At 40.1% G+C, this 22,015-nt stretch overlaps 1 protein-coding gene across 1 annotated transcript in view; it reads right to left on the bottom strand.

Annotated features, from left to right (window-relative positions):
- Positions 1 to 22,015, bottom strand: part of LOC124272999 (uncharacterized protein YMR196W-like) — a 54,279-nt gene that overhangs the window by 18,649 nt on the left and 13,615 nt on the right. Inside the window, exons 9-12 of the mRNA XM_046708236.1 lie at positions 16,935 to 17,046; positions 13,542 to 13,672; positions 13,007 to 13,123; positions 4,298 to 4,440 (exon numbers count right to left, since the gene is read on the bottom strand). Coding sequence (XP_046564192.1) covers positions 4,298 to 4,440; positions 13,007 to 13,123; positions 13,542 to 13,672; positions 16,935 to 17,046 — 503 coding nt within the window. The remainder of the gene's footprint in view (positions 1 to 4,297; positions 4,441 to 13,006; positions 13,124 to 13,541; positions 13,673 to 16,934; positions 17,047 to 22,015) is intronic.

The following is a 22,015-nucleotide window of genomic DNA, read 5'->3' as shown; positions in this document are numbered from 1 at the left end:
CAGTTTTGAATATAATTCGACTTTCTTATATAAAAGGTACAATAAACTTGCAAAGTTGTCAGCTTGTAGACTGTATACATGAATGTATGCGTCATAATTGTAGAATTAAAGCTGAACTTGTTGTACATATTTCTTCTCAGAAACTTTGGCGATTATGAGTTATACTGGCTGTAACAAGGCTGCTGTTCAATTTCGATATTGAATTGTCTGCAGATCTGCGTAATGGTCACGCATGTAGATACTGATATCGTAGTCGGATTGCATATTCTAGCAATCTATACACGGAAAGGTTGATTTCTGTGAAGATCTATGCAACGCTCGTTGATTAATTAATATAGCGGCGTTTGTGTTGTAAATAGCCTGTGCAATTGTCTTGGCGTGGAAGCTTATAGAAGCGACATATGGCATACAGTTGATAGACAACTTATGTCGATGTGTTGAAACGGACTGACGAGTAGCTATATATGGCGCAGTGGCTAATATATGGAGACGGGAGGAGAATTCCTCGGTGGGCCGGAGGATTTCGGGCTAAATCTCAGTATCAATCTAGATTTCCTGTATGAGGTAGACTTGGAGCCACTTAGCCTTAGACGGACCTTCGAAGGTATTGAGTCAGAGCCCGATCAGTATATATATATATATATGGCTTGCCCATGAGCGACCTCTGTGTTCAACAGGAGTGAGTGAGTGGCTGCATTGTTCGCCCGCTGGTGGCGTAACTGGTGAGGAGCTCTAGCTCCTTGGTGGAGGTGGCCTGGGACTTCCTAAGTGAAGTGTCTAGAAATCGATCAATATATGGCGTTAGCTTCATACAGGGTGTGGTTCTTGCTGGTTCTGCATAAGTAGAGCGAGTAGATCATCCTATCATCTTCAGAAGTGGGTGTCACGAAATCTGGTGATAAGAATCTCATTGATCGTTCTAGATCTATTAATGCCAACAACATGCATACTCTGGCGTTTTGAACTGTTATGGCTTTATGGTAGGCTGTATGTCCACATACTGTAGCACCCGCCAGCAATCGAGTCGCATTGGAGGTAAGGTGATGGCGTCTGCCTGCGTCTTCCTTTATCAGGTATGTCTATGCTCGAGTTGCCACTCTTGGAAGGTGAAGAGAGATCTAGGTTGTTTACCATCCAATATCGTATCTCAGCGTCTGAAAATGATGCCTCCATCCTTTTCTATCCCAGCATCACTGATGAGAGGTTGATGCTCTTCTGATGGTGGACTGTGTATTTCTATCTCTATGTCCGGTGGCCTTCGGGGAGACCTGACTGTAGACTTATTGCAGACTTGTGTGGTGACCTGTGAAGAGCGATGAAGCGTGGTGATGGCCTGAGGAGATGCGCACGCGGTTCTGTGGCCTGCGGAGATCGTGTTGGTGAACTGCATCTGTCGATTTGACCTTCGGGAGACCTGTGAGAATGTTGTTGATAGCTTGTGAAGCTCTCGTGTAGTCAGGTGTCCTTTCGAAGGCCTTGAAAGCACTTCCTCTCGCGTCCGGTCCTGGGGAGCGGCGATTTGACGCTCAGCGAAGGCTTCCGTGAGGTCTGCCGGTCTGAGTCGCATCTAGGGATGAAGCCGAGGAATGTGATGATCTATCCGCCAGGCGAAGGCCTTCGCGAGCTGTACATCTGGGTCCTTCGTGGAGGTGGTCTGCGACTTTCCTTAGCGAAGGTGGCTAAATCACGTGGCTGCTACGCCTGGATGGGGGTGCCTCTGGGGTGTGGAGGTCTGCGTTGGAACCTTCGCGAAGCTCGGGCCTTGAAATGCTGCTTCCCAGTCTGTGGTGGCCCTCCATCATGATCATGATTTGCCGCAACAGTTCATCTGGGATGGTCTCGCGACAATTAGTCGGTGCCCTCTCGAGCGATGTTAGCGGGACCCTCCCAGGGAGAGTTAGATCTGGCGTCAGTGTAGAGACATCAGGCTGCATATGGCGATCTCTGCTGATGTCACTGTAGCTGTCTCCGGTAAGCTTCTTGTATGCGTCGTCGGGAAGATGATGATCAGCTGATCATCGTGAGTAGGCCCAGTTCGCGCTGGGGCAATCTCGGTTGAGAAAGTCCTTAGTAGACTTCGTTGATTTCCCCCTCAGAGGTCCGCAGCTGCCCTGGGGGTCGCGAAGTCTGGGTTGAGTGTTAGTAGCGGCGGGACCCTCAGGAAGATCATCATAGAATATCAGCGTTGGTACATCAGGCTGTATGTTGATCTGCTGACATCACTGTTGCCGACATCGGTCATTCTTTTGATGTACATCAGGTATGATGATAGCCTGATCATCATACAGGCCCAAATCTGCGTGAGGAACAATCTCGGCATGAGAAAGTTCAAGTAGACTTCGTTGATTTCCCCTCAGAGGTCGGCGTTGAGATGCAGTAGAAAACTCTAGTCTTGACTCTTTGACGATGGGATGTCTGGGAAACAGGACACTTCTTGGGCGTTCGACTACCGCGCCGCTCTCCACCACTCTAGCGGAACACCAGGCGGGGCTGAGAGTCGACCAACAGCAGATAGACTGGCGAGGGGTTCAGGTGTATCAGTCATGGCTAGACTCTGCATCGCGACCTATCTCTGCTGCGGCGTCTCAAGCGCCAAAATGAGTATTTATTAAAGGCAGAAATGGATAAATTAGTACCCGCCAACTGCAATCGTGAATAAAATGAACATGGCGCAGTACAACTAGGGCATATTAAATCATGGATCAGCAGCAGAATAAAAACGCGTAATCTGCAACAAGAACAGAATTTTATCAAAAGCGTAATCCACTGAAACAAACACGAGTCCCGCGTGAATAAACAGTAGAAACCGCGACTAAATATCAATATATAATTGTTGAAGGATACTAGCTAAACCTCTATAGATGTCTATCACGGGGTAACTAACTAAATATAATCAAAGGATATAGTGTGTCGGGAGACACTAAGGTGCTCTCCGACGCCCAGCTCACTGGTGAAGAAGAAGGAGGAGTGAGGCACATGGGTGGAGGTGAAGCCCTCGTTCCAGCTTGTGGAAGGAGGAGAGTAACTTCGTGCTGAGTACTAATTAGTGATTTTTACATTGAAGGGAGCTTCAATTAGGGAGATACAAGTGTTCCACTATGTTACATGGCAAGAAGAAGAAGACAAGCAAAAAGAGGCATGAGTCAGGATAAGGAAAAAGAATTTTTTTACATAATATTTTTAGTTTTTTAGTCTTGGTGAGGATGGTTGTTTTAACACACATTCCAGAGTGCGTGACAATTTCGACTGACTGACCGACTGACTGAGTTTCGTTTTACGCCGTTTTTAGCAATATTTCAGCAACATCACGGCTGGGGACACCAGAAATGGAGCTTCACACAATGTACCCATGTGGGGAGACTCGAACCGGTCTTCGTGGCATTGTGAACTCTTTAACCACTAGGCTATCCTTCGCCCATTACAATTTCGGAGGAGGGCCATCGTAGAGTAGGTCATTCTTTATAATACCCACAGTGTATTTTCCAAGAATATGTAGAAAAATGTAGGTTCCTAACTGGAGGCTATAGCTCAGCTCTTCTATTTGTTGACACAATGTCACATTATGTCATCATTACGTCGTGGACAATGAGTGAGTGAGTTTGGTTTTACGTCGCATTTAGCAATATTCCAGCAATATTACGGCAGGGGACACCAGAAATGGGCTTCACACATTGTACCCATGTGGGGAATCGAACCCAGGTCTTTGGTGTGACGAGCGGACGCTTTAACCACTAGGCTACCCAACCACTATTTCATGAACAATGAAAGACATCGACTTCAATTTATTTGAAACCAATAAGAAATATGGAACAATTGTTACGAAGCTCATTATTACTAAAAATTATTCCATCTATAACGCACCCATGTTATAATGCCACCCTGGGTATAATGCCATGTTTTTTCCAGATTTCCTGCCCTTATAATACCCTGGTTATAATGCCAAGGAGTGAGTGAGTGAGTTTAGTTTTACGCCACTTATAGCAATATTCCAGCAATATCACAGCGGGGACACCAGAAATGAGCTTCACACACTGTACCCATGTGAGAAATCGATCCTGACTGACTGACTGTTTGGTTTTACGCCGCTTTTAGCAATATTCCAGCAATATCACGTCGGGAGACACCAGAAATGGGTTTCAGACATTGTACCCATGTGAGAAATCGATCCCGGTCTTCGGCGTGATGAGTGAACACTTTAACCACTAGGCTACCCCACCGCCCTAAGGATACATGGAGAATCATTGGCTGACAGTGTCAGTGCACCTGCAGTGTTGGGTCTTGTCATGATGATACATACCATTCAAAGTTTCTCGTGAGGGGACGGTAGCAACGGCTCAGGAAGTCCTCAGCATCACCTTCATCAGCTCTGTACACAGCCAGACACGCCCATGCATGGAGGGGAGGGTTGGGGTCACTGAGGTTAAACTCACATCCTGGAAGCTGAACAGAAATGTGGTGTGTGGTCCTGTGCATAGACCTCAGGTTACAAATCAGGTGAAACAACGTTTGGCGGGGACAGTCCTTGGATGGGTGACTGTGTTTGGCAGCTTGACTCCTGAGAGTTTCTAGGACTTCAGTCCTGCCCCACAATGAAGCACATGTGATACATGTGGTCTCACCTTTGGCAAGTGAGTTTGTTCAAAATTGCCTCTGTTCACACAGCAGAAAATGGGTACCCGGTGGGATAAAGTCATATGACTATAACCTTCTATTGCCTAACAAGCAGCTTGGGTTGTCCGGAGTAATAGTAATACATAGATTGTTTGGGAGCTTTGAGCATGCATTGCGCATGGAGAAATGCACATGACAAATGGACTATAATAATTATTACTATTAAACAAATAACAAAGAAAAAGATCACCACCAGTGAGTAACTGATCACGTCTGCCACAAATATCTTCCACAATTAACATGCCATAGAACAGGGTTCATAAAGATTTTCAGCCATCAAATTTATGGCCTTTTTATGGTCTTTTTATGGTCTTTTCAAGGCCCAGTCAACAGTTTTAGGAACTATAGGGACACATTTAACACATAAATAGTTTAAGCCCGAGAGCCCCATCACTACTCAACACCTGGAAGCCCTCGCTGATTGCCCACTCTGTGCTGAGAGTAATTTGTGCTAGTCACACCTGATTTCCCTGGCAGGTTTCGGGGATCACAGGAAACTGTCTAGCCGTACAAACAAGTCCTGATTGTTTAATTGTGTGGTAAAGATATATGTTGAAAGAAATCAGGTGTGAATACATGTCGTGTATTGCAAGCTTTATGTAATTTTATTGCAAGTTTCTCTTGTAGACCTTTTGTCGGCTTGTACATTTATATTTTATCACAATATGCATACACATGTATTCTTTGTATGTAACAGATGAGACACATGTTAACAAATTCTCTCTCTTATATCATTGTGTGAGGTTTAAATTTACAAAACATCTATGACAATGACATACTGTAAAGAAGAATTTACTTTCATACTTTATAATCTTCCACGAAAATAGCGGTTTTGCAGATACATTTCTAGTGTTTACTGAATTATTTTAATGAAAGTACTATAACACTAGTCTGTGACTAGCACAAAAGCACATTCATAGCATTGCACTATATTTCATACAGATTTAATGCAGAAACATAAGTGACCATACAAGTACACATATACAAAATGTATACTACATATTCCTTGCATAGACAAAAACAAAGGAGTCCCGTGATAGAGTGATCAAATTTTGAATAGAGCGTTCGATTATCTCAACTGTTCAATGTAGTGGCTGGTCATATGTTATCTGCGACCAATCATATCATGAGATACCTGTCACAGAGGAAAGGACAGGTGGCCCGGTGGGCAAAATTTCTGAAGAGCACGTTTGGTCACTCAGCAGCTTGAATAGAGATTGGTTATTGGCTATATCCTTGACCAGTCGATATGCTGGGTTTCGGCTTTATCAACTCAAGCTATCATGTAACAGTTTGTGTATTGTAAACATACACACACTGGTAGCGATGTTTGAAATATACACATAAGACAAATAGGAGTAGATAGTCACTTTGGCAAGTTTATTTGTCCTCATTTTAGTGTTTTTTAGATAAGTAAAACAAAGCGATTGAAATCAACCACCACTGAGTCGAGGTAGTATTTATTTCATATACATTTTATGCACACAACCAGTACATAAAACATAATGGTTTTGCTGTACATGTAAAATATAATCTTCACCTTGATAGAATGACTATCCAAACTAGAATTACACCCATTACAGAATTCGAGGGTGACACTATACTGAATTATTATAGTGTATAAACTTGCAGTTGACACCCCACCCCAATATTTATGAAGGTGAAGTGCCTATATCTTTACTGAATGCAAGCGGGGTTCATAAGATTACAGATGTGCGTGCATGTATACACATCACAAGAGAGCGTGACTCCATAAAGCAAGATGTCCAATGATATAACAGCGCATCTGTTTATTTTACACTTGTCACTGGACAAACCTTTCAACAAAGGCGTAACTACATATGCATTCTACCAGAGGCTGTTATTTCAAGATCGGTGTCAGCGTTCAATTATCTCATTACTGTAATCATGCTTGAATGATTATGCGCATGTGTGTATCGATACCGTAACTGATATACTATCCAGCTTTCATTGGCTGATGGATCAATAGAGACTGAGTTGATTGATACACGTGATAATTGCACCGGATTGGATAATTACACAGATCAAATACAAACGTTTTACAGAATGCTCATGTAAATTGCATAGAAAACTGACAATTCAAATCAACATGAAACTTTCAACAGCTTGAACAAAAATGCTTGAAATACCTTTGTATGGCTTACATGTAATAACTTATGATATTACTTCTGTCCATGTGTGACAATGTTTTGAATTACCAACTTACTGTCTTTTGTAACACTGACTGAGTTTGGTTTTACGCCTCTTTTAGCAATATTCCAGCAACATCACGGCGGGGGACACCAGAAATGGGCTTCACAAATTGTACCCATGTGGGGATTGGAACCCGGGTCTTCGGCGTGACGAGCAAACTCTTTAACCACTGGGCTACCCAACCGCCCCCTCTTTTGTAACAAACGTAGTAAAACATTTCATTGTTGTAATAACACTGACATGTATATATGTATTCGATGCAAAGGCGCGACTTATCACTTTATATTCGCTTAAGTAACATTACGAACTTTAGATACAACTAGTTACAATTCAGTAAACTTCAAATTAGTAAGTTCAATTATGTTTAATCTATTCGAGCTTGGATGTATAATTACTTGTGTTTATACATTATGTTTCAGTATATGAAACATGACAAGCGTAATGATGCCTAAAAAGTAAGTTCAAACTATTCTATTGTGTTTGAATTCTTTGTATAATCATGAAATTTCGTATATTGTTTCCTATTTATTAGGTAGTTGAAGGAAATATAATTTTTAGTAACCTCTAAACCATTACATCTAATTCAATCAAGGTGCATACGAAGTATTTTTTTTTTTTTTTTTTTTTTTTAAATATTTTTATTTCCCAGAGTACATTTGTTGTTGTGGTACAAAAGCATCATATACAACACATCCTCGTCATCAGACGTTGAGCAAAGAACATCACCATCAGTACAATCAATCAATACATCAATACAAAAGCAATCATCGTATGTTCAGGGTAAATTGCTATAATGTATCTGTTATCCTTAACAAAGGCTAATATGTGTACCAGTACTTGTATTCAGATGCACTTATCAAATTTTATTATGCTTATATGACATCTAGGTTGGTATAATTGGCAAAAGTATGGAAGGAAGACCAGAAGGCATAGGAATTTTGATGGGTTTGCATTTGAAAATGCTGTGTATTTGGTAGCTTTGTAATAATTGAGTATTTCCCTTTGAAGCACTGTAAAAACTGGCTTTATATTATTGTCGACTTGTTTTTTATATAGCATGTATTTCACTATTAGAAACACCAGATTAAGTGGGTTGTTGTTTTACCTTTGAAACCAAAGATAATATTTTAGATGCGACAAATCAATATTTCCTTCAGACAGTATATCCAGCCAATCGGATACCTCCTCCATACTTTCCACGGTATATCGACATTCACACAATAAATGAATAATTGTTTCAGAACAGATTCACAAAATGTGCACATTGAAGAGTCTGTGTAATTCATCAAATGTAACATGTTTGGTCGTTAAAATATTGTCGCGTAATCTTGAAATGAAACCATCTTAACTTATGCGGCTTTCTGTACATCTATTTGCCATTAAATATATATTAGACCAGTCTTCTTTGTTATATTGTTTATTGAGGATGTGTTCCCATTTTTTTTTGGGCTTGTTGGTCCAGTTTCAACTGGAGGTATAAGTATATTATAAAAGGATTTACTCCTTTGGTTTTGTCCATAGATACAAGATATATTAAAGGTAATGTTGGGTGTTTAACCTGATAGGTCCAAGCTGTATCGGGTATTTTTCTGAGTCTGCAATATGCTAAGACAGTACACTTTATACCTTCTAGATGGAGGAAGTTTATGTTTTGCAATTCCATATTTTTTTTCTATATCAACTTTATGTAAGAAGTTTCCATTCTGATCTAGGATATCACATACTAACATTATTCCTTTTTGCCATATTTTCATGGTAGATTGACTTTCCCTCTATTTTAATGTTATTATTAAACCATAGAGACTGGTTGAAAATATCTGATATTTCTTGCACATTTATGTAACACCTTTTAAGTAGTGGCACCATGCCATTAACCGTCACTCCAAAATTGATTTTGAGACACTGGGAATAATATTATTGCACATATATTGTGCATCAGCATACCCATAATTTATTTGCATTGTCTAGGATTTCATTTTGCAATAGATGTACATTTGAACTGTTGAGCAGCAACCGTTTAATCCACATTATTTTTTTGCGCCAATTATAGTAGTTCTTACAATGGGTACACTTATTCCTCCATCCTTTGGTTTAAGATACATAATTTCTCGCTTTTACCTTATCTGTTTTTCCTTGCCACACAAAGTTAAAACACTTTTTTGGAACTTTTGTAATGTGTCTTCAGATGGACTGAGGGATGGATGAAAATAGATGGTTTAACTTTGGTAAAAAGCAAGGATTTTAAAATAACATTTTGCCCATTGGTGTCAAATATCTCAGAGACCAAATATTCATTTCTTGGTAGATTTTTCCAAATTTATCATTATAATTTAGGTCTACAATGTTATTTAATTCAACATCAAAACTATTCCTAAAGAAGTTTAAAATTTGATTGTGTCCAATCCAGATTCCATTCCTTGCACATCTTGTACCTGGATCGTTTTTTGACCCTATCCATATTAGCCTGTTTTTTCTGTGTTAACTTTAACCCCTGAAAATCTTGCAAAGCTAAGCTAATGTTCAAAACTGCATACAAACTTGATTCAGATCCTCTAAGGTCACTGTAATTAATCGAGTCTGCAAATTGGGCTAAAAGGCTTTGTATATTACCTATCTTTATCCTTTAATTTTCTTTATTTTTCTTAATAGAATGGCTAGTTATTCTGGCACATAGGATAAAAAATGTAAGGTGATATTGGTCTCCTTGTCGGCATCCCTAGTTATCTTGAAAACTCACTTTCATGAAGCCCATTTACTAATCACGGCTTTGATTCACATTAAGTTTAGCAATACTTGTATCAATTTCGAATACATGGTCCAAAGTTGAAAAAATCCATTACATTTTGCATAGTACTGCTGTCAACCCGAGGTCAAAAAGCTTTTCCAAAATCAATAAGCAGTAATAACTCCTGGAATTTGATATGATTCACTATAGTCCATTACGTTAGGTATATCTGCCTTGTGACTTCTCCTATGTATCTTCCTTGAATAAAACCTTTTTTGATCCTCACTGATAATAAGTGAGTAATATTGTCTTTATTCTATTTGCTATAACTGCAGAAGCCTAGTTTGTAAGAGGTATTTAGTAGTGATATTGGTCTCCAGTTTTTTAGCATTTTTTTACTTTTACCACTCTTAGGGATACAAGTAATAAGACCTTGTTTTTGTGATAATGGACATGGAACCATTTTTCATATGCATATTTCAAGGAGTTAATTAGAAATTTATTTAAGTCATTCCAAAAACTTGAGGAATTCACTGGAGAAGCCATCCTTTTATCATTTTTCATTTTCTTTAAAGCGACAAAGCGTTTCTTTGTATCATTATTTCTCCCTCTAAAAGATGAGGCAGCTTCTTTGACAGTTTAGGTATTTCATCTTCTATAAACAATTCTTCTAATTTAATTTGTGTGCAGTCTTCACTTAAGTAAAGTTTTTGTAGAATGTTCTAGTCTCTTCTAGTATTTCCTTATAATCTTTTATCACTGTACCTGTCCTTTTTTCCAATTCCATTATTGATTTATTTAAAAATTTCATAGCTTTCTAAATGTAAAAAGTACTTTGATGGTTTTTCCCCTTGTTCGATCCACTTTGCCTTGGATCTTATGTATAAACCTTTTATCTTTTTGTTTACTAATTTCTTCTAGGTCTTGTTTAACTTCATTTACTTTTTAAGTATTTCTGTCTTTTTCCAGCTGGTTCTGTATCAGGTCGATTTCCAATTCTCTCAATTTATTTTCCAAAGCCTTTTCCCTATTTAAAGTCATTTCTTTTTTGTAGATGAATAATATATAGTACACTCCTCTAATTTCTAAGTAGCATTTCCCATAACAGTTGATCATTTATGGTATATCTTGTTTCTTCAGCTTTTGCTTCGTTTTAACTTCCATATTGTTGTAAGGTATTCTTTATTGTAGTTTTACTTTTCAACATATTTTTTTCATCGTGGAGGTAGAGAGTTATTAAACTTCAAAATCCTTTCCCTCTTATCATTATCTCCCAAAGATATTTGCTAGTGAGATTATTGAGTGGTCCGAATTAATGCTTGGGGATATATCTGTTTGTGTAACTGCCTGTAAAGAGATTATGTGATACAAGGAAAAATCTAGCATGATTGTTTTAAAAATGGGGGTTGGTTGTCTCCAAATGAAACGTTTTTATCACGGGTTTGATTCTCTCCAGGGTCTTTCAAGTCTAATAGAGTTATAGCGTTTAATAGTTCTTGTCTGGCTTTTGGGTTATTCAGTGTGTTTCAGTAGTTATGGGTGTCTAGGTCACTGTCTAATACCATGTTCCAGTCTCCACATATTATCAATTTATCGTTTTCTTGTTGTTTAAACATATTTTTGATATTTATAATGAACTTCGGGGGCAATCTTTATTAGGTCCATATACATTAATAATTGTAGTCACTATCGTTATTTTTTACTGTCAGTAGAATATAATTTCCATTATCCATATCAATTTGTTGACCTGTAACCTTAAATTCAAAATTGTTATTAAAAGAATAGCTGGTCTCCTTGCATTGCTTCGGAAATGGCTGAAATAACATTCACTATAGCCCCACTGCTGTTTAATGAGGCTGTTCTTGCTCAGTAGTGAAATGAGCGTCTTGAAGACCAGAATAATATGTTAGCCTTTTTAGCCTTAAGAACCTGAATACCTGTTTTTCTTTTAAAAGCATTATTGAGACCTCTGCAGTTAAGAGATAGAATTTTAGATTTTCCTTATTTACATTTTGTTTCATTAGTTATCTTAAATGATTTGCAGTAGAAGGAGATGGTTTGATTGACCGTGCAAGTTCTTGGGATGAGTAATAAAGCATCAACAGCAGCAAACATACATTTGGGAATTTTTTGGTACAACAAAGGTGAACAAAAGATATAACAGCAAACAATATATATATGTGTACATTTCCAGGCTTCCGTCCTGTAATGCTGGTAAAGCATAATATACATTTACAGCCTTTTCGTCCGTTTTAATTATAGTTTGTTTTCACTTTTATGAATCCACTTTAGTTTGGGCTCTGGTTCTATGATATTACTGATAATAACAGTGGCATAGCTTTTCTGGATCATTTTTCTTCAGTTCCACAATATCTCGTTATATCGGTATTTCTACAAAGGGGCCCAGAGCCATGTCACCATTAACAATATAATCCGTGGTACATAATATTACTAACAATTACATATGTAATTTTTGTTTACTTCAATTATAATGCCCACATTTATATTTCCCAGTATAAGTTGTTGAAAGTGAAAGGCATAATAATAATAATATAATATTTCTATACCAATTGTGGTACCATGGCAGTTAGATACGTATTTAGTGGAATCAAATATTTAATACTTAGTATGGCAGCTACTTTGAATGACATAAAGTGGCAATTTAAAATGTTTACCCTGAGGACCGAAGTATTTTAGTATCCATTCCCAAGGAAGAGTACCAGGCACTTACCTCTGTAAAAACATCATAATCCCCTTTCTCGCCGACATGCGTTCATTTGCTAAAGGCTGTACGAGCCTATGATAATGATTAGCAATTGTTATCAAAACACTTTAAATACTTCTTCTGATTGATACTAAAGGTGGGATCGCTCGTAAGAAAAGCTAACATTTGCTCAGTACTGCTAAATTGGTTGAAATAATAGGTACCCAGTCGCGATTTTTAAAAGTACAACACGTGCCTTTTCGCTGTGAGGAGCTGATTAATTTGCCCCATATATGCGTCTCTCGGCCTTAATGAGTTAAAAGGTATTTTTAGTATGTATTAGTTTCATGTAAACTCATAACTATAAAGTTTTGCCAACTAAAGGGACTTTTTAGTGCAAATCACATTCAATCAGAGCCTTTTCAAGGCTAAAACAGATTTAGTGCCTTTTTAGGGTAAAATATACGAATAAGGGAACACATGAAAGTACAAATGTTTCTTTATTTATTTCCAGAATTTCACCCACAGTGCAATACATACCTTGTGAAGAAATCTGGAAAATAATTAAGGAACACTTGTACCTTCATGTGTTCACTTATTTGTTTCCATGAGTATATAAAACTCTGCAGAGATGTTGTTGTACCTACAAAGTAGCTTCAATATTTTTCACCTTACATCTGTATAACATTTACCTGCCCATCGCCCTTCATGTATCTGTCTTTAAGAAACAGCTCCAGCTGCTGCTGACAGAAGTCCAGGTCAACACGGATGTATGTGATCACGTGGAAGGCGAGGTCCCAGGGGGCATACTGGAATTGGAAACGAGGGAAGAAGGAAATGACTTTGATGAAAAAGATGTTTGAGATTTTTCGGGGGAAGAAGTCGATGAAGAGAGTTTATCATTGTACCATCCTCATTCATCTGGGGTACTTATCTCAATTCTGTTTTGAGTGAGCCAGTATACTTTTACACAGCTTATAGCAATATTCCAGCAGTATCAAGGCAGGGGACACCAGAAATGGGCTTCACACATTGTACCCATGAGGGGGAATCGAATCCATTTGTTTTTGTCAGTGATGACTACCGCCAATGTCCCCCCATCTCAGAATATGATGACATAGAATATAGATTATATTATGACTGGTAATCAACATTCACCAGCTGTCTGCTTGAACTTTGACCAAATATCACTTTGACGACCACATTAGCCACTACAAGTAGTTTTACCCAAGGAAACTCCCACTTGTCTGGCATAGCGATGATGTCGGAGTTGTTGATATGCTGCCAGCCCTCATTCCACACTCGCCTCTCTGGTACGTCATCAGAGGTCGCACCAGCCTCGTCCTGACCTCTCAACCCTGAATACATTAACACTGACCTGTCATTTATGCTTATGTCAGTAACAACACTACCACAATAATTTCATGTTGTCAGAACGTTGTCAGAACATTGTGAGAATGATATGCTTGCATTGTTACAACGTTACTTCAGTGTTTATTCATCAATTTGCATGTTGTTTTGGATGTGTGTTTTCTAAAGCTGTAGCTGAATAGTGGAGAGAGAATCTCAAAGTGAAAAGTTTGACAGAAAACTATCGCGATGACAAGTTATAAAGAAACGTGTTTATAACCTTGTAGTAGCCTAGTTGTTAACATAAATTTGCAACGTTGTTATCACATTGTGACATAACACTATAAAATGACCTAAAGGTAGACCTTCTGGGACCACCCCGGTCCCGGTTCAGTAACACCTACTGTTAATGGCCTTCTCCACATCATACAGGTAGAACTGTTGGGACCACCCCGGTTCAGGTTCAGTAACACCTACTGTTAATGGCCTTCTCCACATCATACAGGTAGACCTTCTGGGACCACCCCGGTTCAGGTTCAGTAACACCTACTGTTAATGGCCTTCTCCACATCATACAGGTAGAACTGCTGGGACCACCCCAGTCCCGGTTCAGTAACACATACTCTTAATGGCCTTCTCCACATCATACAGATAGACCTCCTGCGACCACCCCAGTCCAGGTTCAGTAACACCTACTCTTAATGGCCTTCTCCACATCATACAGGTAGACCTGCTGGGACCACCCCAGTCCCGGTTCAGTAACACCTACTGTTAATGGCCTTCTCCACATCATACAGATAGAACTGCTGGGACCACCCCAGTCCACCTACTGGTTCAGTAACACCTACTCTTAATGGCCTTCTCCACATCATACAGATAGACCTCCTGCGACCACCCCAGTCCAGGTTCAGTAACACCTACTGTTAATGGCCTTCTCCACATCATACAGGTAGACCTGCTGGGACCACCCCAGTCCGGTTCAGTAACACCTACTGTTAATGGCCTTCTCCACATCATACAGATAGACTGCTGGGACCACCCCCAGTCCAGGTTCAGTAACACATACTGTTAATGGCCTTCTCCACATCATACAGATGTTAATGGCCTCCTGCACTAGAACTGCACCCCAGTCCAGGTTCAGTAGCACACCACCTACTCTTAATGGCCTTCTCCACATCATACAGGTAGACCTGCTGGGACCACCCCAGTCCAGGTTCAGTAACACCTACTCTTAATGGCCTTCTCCACATCATACAGGTAGACCTGCTCGGACCACCCCAGTCCCGGGTTCAGTAACACCTACTGTTAATGGCCTTCTCCACATCATACAGGTAGACCTCCTCGCGACCACCCCAGTCCAGGTTCAGTAACACCTACTGTTAATGGCCTTCTCCACATCATACAGGTAGAACTGCTGGGACCACCCCAGTCCAGGTTCAGTAACACCTACTGTTAATGGCCTTCTCCATCATACAGGTAGAACTGCTGGGACCACCCCAGTCCAGGTTCAGTAACACCTACTGTTAATGGCCTTCTCCACATCATACAGGTAGAACTGCTAGGACCACCCCAGTCCAGGTTCAGTAACACCTACTGTTAATGGCCTTCTCCACATCATACAGGTAGAACTGCTGGGACCACCCCAGTCCTGGTTCAGTAACACCTACTGTTAATGGCCTTCTCCATCATACAGGTAGAACTGCTAGGACCACCCCAGTCCATGTTCAGTAACACCTACTGTTAATGGCCTTCTCCACATCATACAGGTAGACCTCCTGCGACCACCCCAGTCCCGGTTCAGTAACACCTACTGTTAATGGCCTTCTCCATCATACAGGTAGAACTGCTAGGACCACCCCAGTCCAGGTTCAGTAACACCTACTGTTAATGGCCTTCTCCACATCATACAGGTAGAACTGCTAGGACCACCCCAGTCCAGGTTCAGTAACACCTACTGTTAATGGCCTTCTCCACATCATACAGGTAGACCTGCTGGGACCACCCCAGTCCAGGTTCAGTAACACCTACTGTTAATGGCCTTCTCCACATCATACAGGTAGAACTGCTGGGACCACCCCAGTCCAGGTTCAGTAACACCTACTGTTAATGGCCTTCTCCACATCATACAGGTAGACCTCCTGCGACCACCCCAGTCCAGGTTCAGTAACACCTACTGTTAATGGCCTTCTCCATCATATACAGGTAGAACTGCTAGGACCACCCCCAGTCCAGGTTCAGTAACACCTACTGTTAATGGCCTTCTCCACATCATACAGGTAGAACTGCTGGGACCACCCCAGTCCAGGTTCAGTAACACCTACTGTTAATGGCCTTCTCCACATCATACAGGTAGAACTGCTGGGACCACCCCAGTCCAGGTTCAGTAACACCTACTGTTAATGGCCTTCTCCACATCATACAGGTAGACCTGCTGGGACCACCCCAGTCCAGGTTCAGTAACACCTACTGTTAATGGCCTTCTCCACATCATACAGGTAGAACTGCTGGGACCACCCCAGTCCAGGTTCAGTAACACCTACTGTTAATGGCCTTCTCCACATCATACAGGTAGACCTGCTGGGACCACCCCAGTCCAGGTTCAGTAACACCTACTGTTAATGGCCTTCTCCACATCATACAGGTAGAACTGCTGGGACCACCCCAGTCCAGGTTCAGTAACACCTACTGTTAATGGCCTTCTCCACATCATACAGGTAGAACTGCTGGGACCACCCCAGTCCAGGTTCAGTAACACCTACTGTTAATGGCCTTCTCCACATCATACAGGTAGACCTGCTGGGACCACCCCAGTCCAGGTTCAGTAACACCTACTGTTAATGGCCTTCTCCACATCATACAGGTAGACCTGCTGGGACCACCCCAGTCCAGGTTCAGTAACACCTACTGTTAATGGCCTTCTCCACATCATACAGGTAGACCTGCTGGGACCACCCCAGTCCAGGTTCAGTAACACCTACTGTTAATGGCCTTCTCCACATCATACAGGTAGACCTGCTGGGACCACCCCAGTCCAGGTTCAGTAACACCTACTGTTAATGGCCTTCTCCACATCATACAGGTAGAACTGCTGGGACCACCCCAGTCCAGGTTCAGTAACACCTACTGTTAATGGCCTTCTCCACATCATACAGGTAGAACTGCTGGGACCACCCCAGTCCAGGTTCAGTAACACCTACTGTTAATGGCCTTCTCCACATCATACAGGTAGAACTGTTGGGACCACCCCAGTCCCGGTTCAGTAACACCTACTGTTAATGGCCTTCTCCACATCATACAGGTAGAACTGCTTGGACCACAGGAGGCCTGCTACAGCCTGCTGGGCTACTGATTCTTCCTCTTCACTCCACTTTGGGGACATCAGCTGGAAAAACGGAATTGGATCACAGCCTGCCTGATGCTAGATGATGTTCATGAGTTTGGTCGGAACTAAATAAATAAGGAAAACTAAAACCTTTACAGACTACTTATATAACCATTGATACAAATAACTGGTGACAATGTCACACACTCAGTGACACCATGGAACACAATGGCACCACACAAGCCCAACCCACTCCATCATCAAACATAAGTTTGAGGAGATAAGTGACCCAATTGGTCCTGGAGTGAGTGAGTTAGTGAGTGAGTATGAATATCTATTGTCACATCGGCAATATTTCAGCCATATCGTGACGAGAACAATGAATTATCATTAAAAATCAAAATAATTAGAAGCTATAAAACTGTTTTCGGTGAACAGTAAAACTACAAGTGTATCACAGATAGAGATATATAACTAGCATGGAACTTTAAAAATAAACCTCTATTATGGACAACGCAATATAAAAACGGGCTGGAGATCACCAACACCTGAAGGTTGATCACCATACTAGGGACCATGGTGACTTAGTACCTTTGCTACCTGCATGGACCCTAGTTGGATTTACACCATCCCTTCAGCTGCTGGCGATTGTTGTTGAATTATAAATTTAAAATTACAAAGATAATAGGTTTAAAATATTTGGTAAGATTAATTCACTTTGATTGCTTTGGGACTAACTTGACCTGAGAAGATTCAGGTTAGAATTAATTTTCAGCAACCACAAACTCTGCTATATAACAACCTGGAGACACACTTAGTTCACGACATACAGCACCTGTGAAAATCCGTGTTAGATTTGGTCTTCAGAAAACCAAGCTTGTTATAAGAGGTGACTAAAGGAATCGTGTGCTCAGACTTGCTGACTTGGTTGACACGTGTCCCAGTTGCATAGATCATTGCTGTTGATCACAGTATTGTCTGGTGCAGACCAGATTATTTACAGACTGACGCCATTTAGCTGGAAAATTGCTGAGTGCGGCATTAAGCAAACAAACAATCAAACAAACAAACAAGCAAAGCAAAGCAAAGCAAAGAGCTTAGTTCACCAAAGAAATGTCACAGAATCATCTCCACAGTAGCTGGACTGAATACAAATCATGCGGATTTGGCTACCAGTGGATAAAGAAAGCTCTATAGTCTAGAACACTTTCTTTTCATTAGGGTGTGGTGGGGTAGCCTAGTGGTTAAAGCGTTAAGCTCTTCACGCTGAAGACCGGGTTCGAATTCCCCATATCGTTACAATATGTGAAGCCCATTTCTGGTGTCCCCAGCCATGACATTGCTGGAATATTGCTAAAAGCGGCGTAAAACCAAACTCACTCTTATCACTAAAAAGGTCATAATATTAAGGACAGATGCACTGTTTAACACTATCTACAATATTGTAACGTAGAAAAATGAAATTTTTAGAGTAAAATTAATATTTTTATACTTATCCTGACTCATGTTTATTTGCTTGTCTTCTTCTTCTGGCGAACCTAGTGGAACACTTGTATCTCCCAATTGAAGTTCCCTTCAATAAAAAATCACTCATTAGTACTGACTAATGAAAGTTACCTCCCTTCCACAAGCTGAACGAGGGCTGCATCCAAAACCCATGTGCCTCACTCTCTCCTCATACTGAGGCCCAACACCTGAATTTCCACGAAATCCCAAAGTGTTAGAGTGGGGAGGGCCGGGAGGAAGACCATGAGTCAGGATAGAATATAAAAAATATTAATTTTACTCTAAAAATTTCATATTTTTTCCTTATCCTGACTCATGTTATTGTTTGTAGAACTCACACGAATAGGAGGTGGGATGATATATACTTTGGATTTTACTAATTAGTGATTTGAACTGAGATAATTGTAATAACCCTAAGGGAACTTCTATATGAAGCACTGAACTGAATTCCTGCTGTTAACTTATCAGTTGCCATATAAGGGTTATTACAATTTACTGAATATAATAAAGTATATAGAACATTAATTAGGCTAAAGCTATTAATGTGATAGTATAAACTGTTGATAGTTTATAATGAATACTTTTATAGAACAAAATAGTAAGCTTACAATATGCATATATGTAAGTTATAACAGAATTGTTAGCTTAAGGTATAATGATACTTTTAAGCTGTATAATAGTAACCAACTACTGAGAGTTTGTTAACTAATACATGTTATGAAATGAACATATGACTGAGCTTAATGATTGAAACTTAAGCTGAACATATATATAATAGTAGAACTCCTAAGAGTTGTAGGCATATATATAGTATGATTATAGAACTGTGCTTAAGATATAATTAGCAAGCAACCTAAATAGCCAAAACAACTCGTAGAGTAAAGAGTTTGTTAGCTATTACATTTTATAATGTAACCATAATGCTTAAAATATGATGAAACTTAAGCTAAGTATATGATAGTAAAAACTCTTTAGAGTTTGTTAGCTAATATACTTATATGATATAAACACGGTACTGAGCTTTAAGATATGAATAAACTTAGCTACATATATATACAGCAAAACTCCAGAGAGTTTGTTAGCTAATACATGTTATAATGTAACCATAATGCTTAAGATATGACTTTAAACTTAAGCTACATATATAATAGCAAAAAACTCTGTAGAGTTTGTTAGCTAATATATTTTTATGATATGAGTATAGTACTGTGTTTAATATATAATGAACTTAAGCTACATATATATTAGCAAAACAAACTCTGTAGAGTTTGTTAGCTAATACATTTATAATGTAACCATAGTACTGAGCTTAAGATATGATTAGCTTAAGCTAAATATATAATAACAAACTCCGTAGAGTTGTTAGCTTATATATTGTATGATATAATAACCATAGTACTGAGCTTAAGATAATAAAAGAACTTAAGCAAAATATATATAGCATGTAGCTATTAGAAGTACTGTTATAAGATAAGTAAAAAATCTGTAAGATTGACTTATCTTCACCGAGAACTGTCAACTGTTGTCGCGAGGACCATGGGACCTAACTGGTGGATACATGAGAGAGCGTCCTCGGTGGTGATATCTCTCAGATAGTGGTTGGCAAACACCATATCGGATCTCCAGAAAAATAACCCTCCATTATTTCAATAGCATTGTATATGTTAGCTTCTAATATCATGAGGATTAGAAGCTCATGGAGGTTGATCCTGCAGTCTTGTAGGCACGCATGAGTATGACAGTTCTGATCCAAAAGGAGATGAATGCATGAGACTTCCGTCTGCGTGTAGCTTGATAGAGGAAATAATCTCTTGCATTTTTCCCTCCTGTTTGGCTCGGTGGAGATATATTTTCAGTGCTCTTACTGGCCATCGGATAGATTCATGCATTATCATGGGGTCCAAAGTATATCATCAAAAGCGTGTTCATAAACCTCACTTGTGAGGTGTTGAGCACTATATTCAGATCCCAAGTTGGAGCGTGAAACTTCCGTTTAATCCTCCTCCAATCGAAAGCTCTCAGTAAGCAGAAGTAACTGGTCAGAACTTGGCGCCCGTTCTCAGTTATGATAGAGCTATTGCTGCAAGATAGGTGGACAAGTTGGGCCTTATAAAATCTTAGTCTGGCGTAGATAACATAAGTAGTCAGCCACTTGGAGGATTAGTAGCATATCTAGCTGTAAATCCTTCCTTTGCAGCATAATTGACAAAACTGTCCATTTGTCATCGGTATAAGTTGCCAGTTGAGTTAAGCGGGGCGTTAGACTGCTTTGCCGCTCTGGCTGAATAACTTGTTATTCAGACTAGCATTCTGATACAATCCATGCGTTGGAGTTGGAATATATCTGGCTTTCCGTCGCTTGTTTGGTGTGTGCGGGTGTATTAATAGATTCGAGCACTCTGTAAGGTGTAGTATTGGTTGTCCGATTTCTTGAATAAGAGTTGGAAACCACTTCCTCGGTCAGTAGGCCGTGACCAAAATCAGATGGAGGCTCTGCTTTAGACTGATTTAGAGTAAACTTGTGAGATTAACGCTGGTGGCGGGAAAAGCGTGACGCGTTGAGACCTTCCCCACGATATGCTTGGTGCATCTGTTGCTGAATGCTAGTGGGTCTGGAACTGGCGCATCTTAAATGTTGTCAGTTGTTTGTTGAATCGAAGATGGTAAATAGGTCTATTAGTGTAGTTCCTATTTCCTTGATAATTTGAGTGAATATCTCTGTATGGAGCATTCATTCTGTCGGCAATGGTACGTGTGGCCGAGAGAGAGCGTCGGCTATCACATTCTTTGCTCCTGGAATGTGATATGCTCTGACATGTATGTTGAGATTGTTGATTAAATCGAATAATTGAAAACAGAGTCCATATGTTCGGGGACCTGGTTGAGCTTAGTTTGTTCACATAAAAGCGCCACTGTCGAATTGACTGTGTGAATCATCCACTGGGTATACTGTAGTAAGTTGCTCCAGTGTATTAAAGGCGTTTATTACTGCTTGCATCTCTAGCAGATTTATGTGTAATTGCTCTCTTGATTGCTCATAGCCCTGATGCCGTCCTGTTGGCAAGATGGGCTCCCCAACCTTATAGTGACACATCTACGAGAGGTGTTATCGATTCCAGCTCTATTAGCGAGGCAGCCTATTCAAACATTCGATCTCTTGGTGCATCATAGTAGATGAGGTTTGACCTGAACCGATGATTGAGCCGGTAGAGATTAGATCTAGATGCAATTGCTGATGACTTGTAGCGGATGTAATTGTAGTCTGCCTCTGTCTGTCATGTCTTGAGCTGAGCTGCAAGTGCGTAACCCCAACAGACTCTGTCACTGCAATCCGTAGTGGTAGCGGAGATAGTAAGGCTTGTATGAAATGACTGTTGGATCTTGATCCATGGTCCTCCGGTACAATTATACCATTCTGCGCCGTTACAAATCAAAACCTAGAATAGCAGATCTTGCGAAGGTTCTAGGTCCAACTTAGTAGGTTTACTAACCATCTAGTTGTGTTAGTAGCTTGATGATGAAT

This window comes from Haliotis rubra, unplaced genomic scaffold (genome assembly GCF_003918875.1).
Source record: "Haliotis rubra isolate DU_JTF1 unplaced genomic scaffold, ASM391887v1 Scf175, whole genome shotgun sequence".
Lineage (NCBI taxonomy): Eukaryota > Metazoa > Mollusca > Gastropoda > Lepetellida > Haliotidae > Haliotis > Haliotis rubra.
This window is presented reverse-complemented; position numbering and strand designations above follow the sequence as displayed.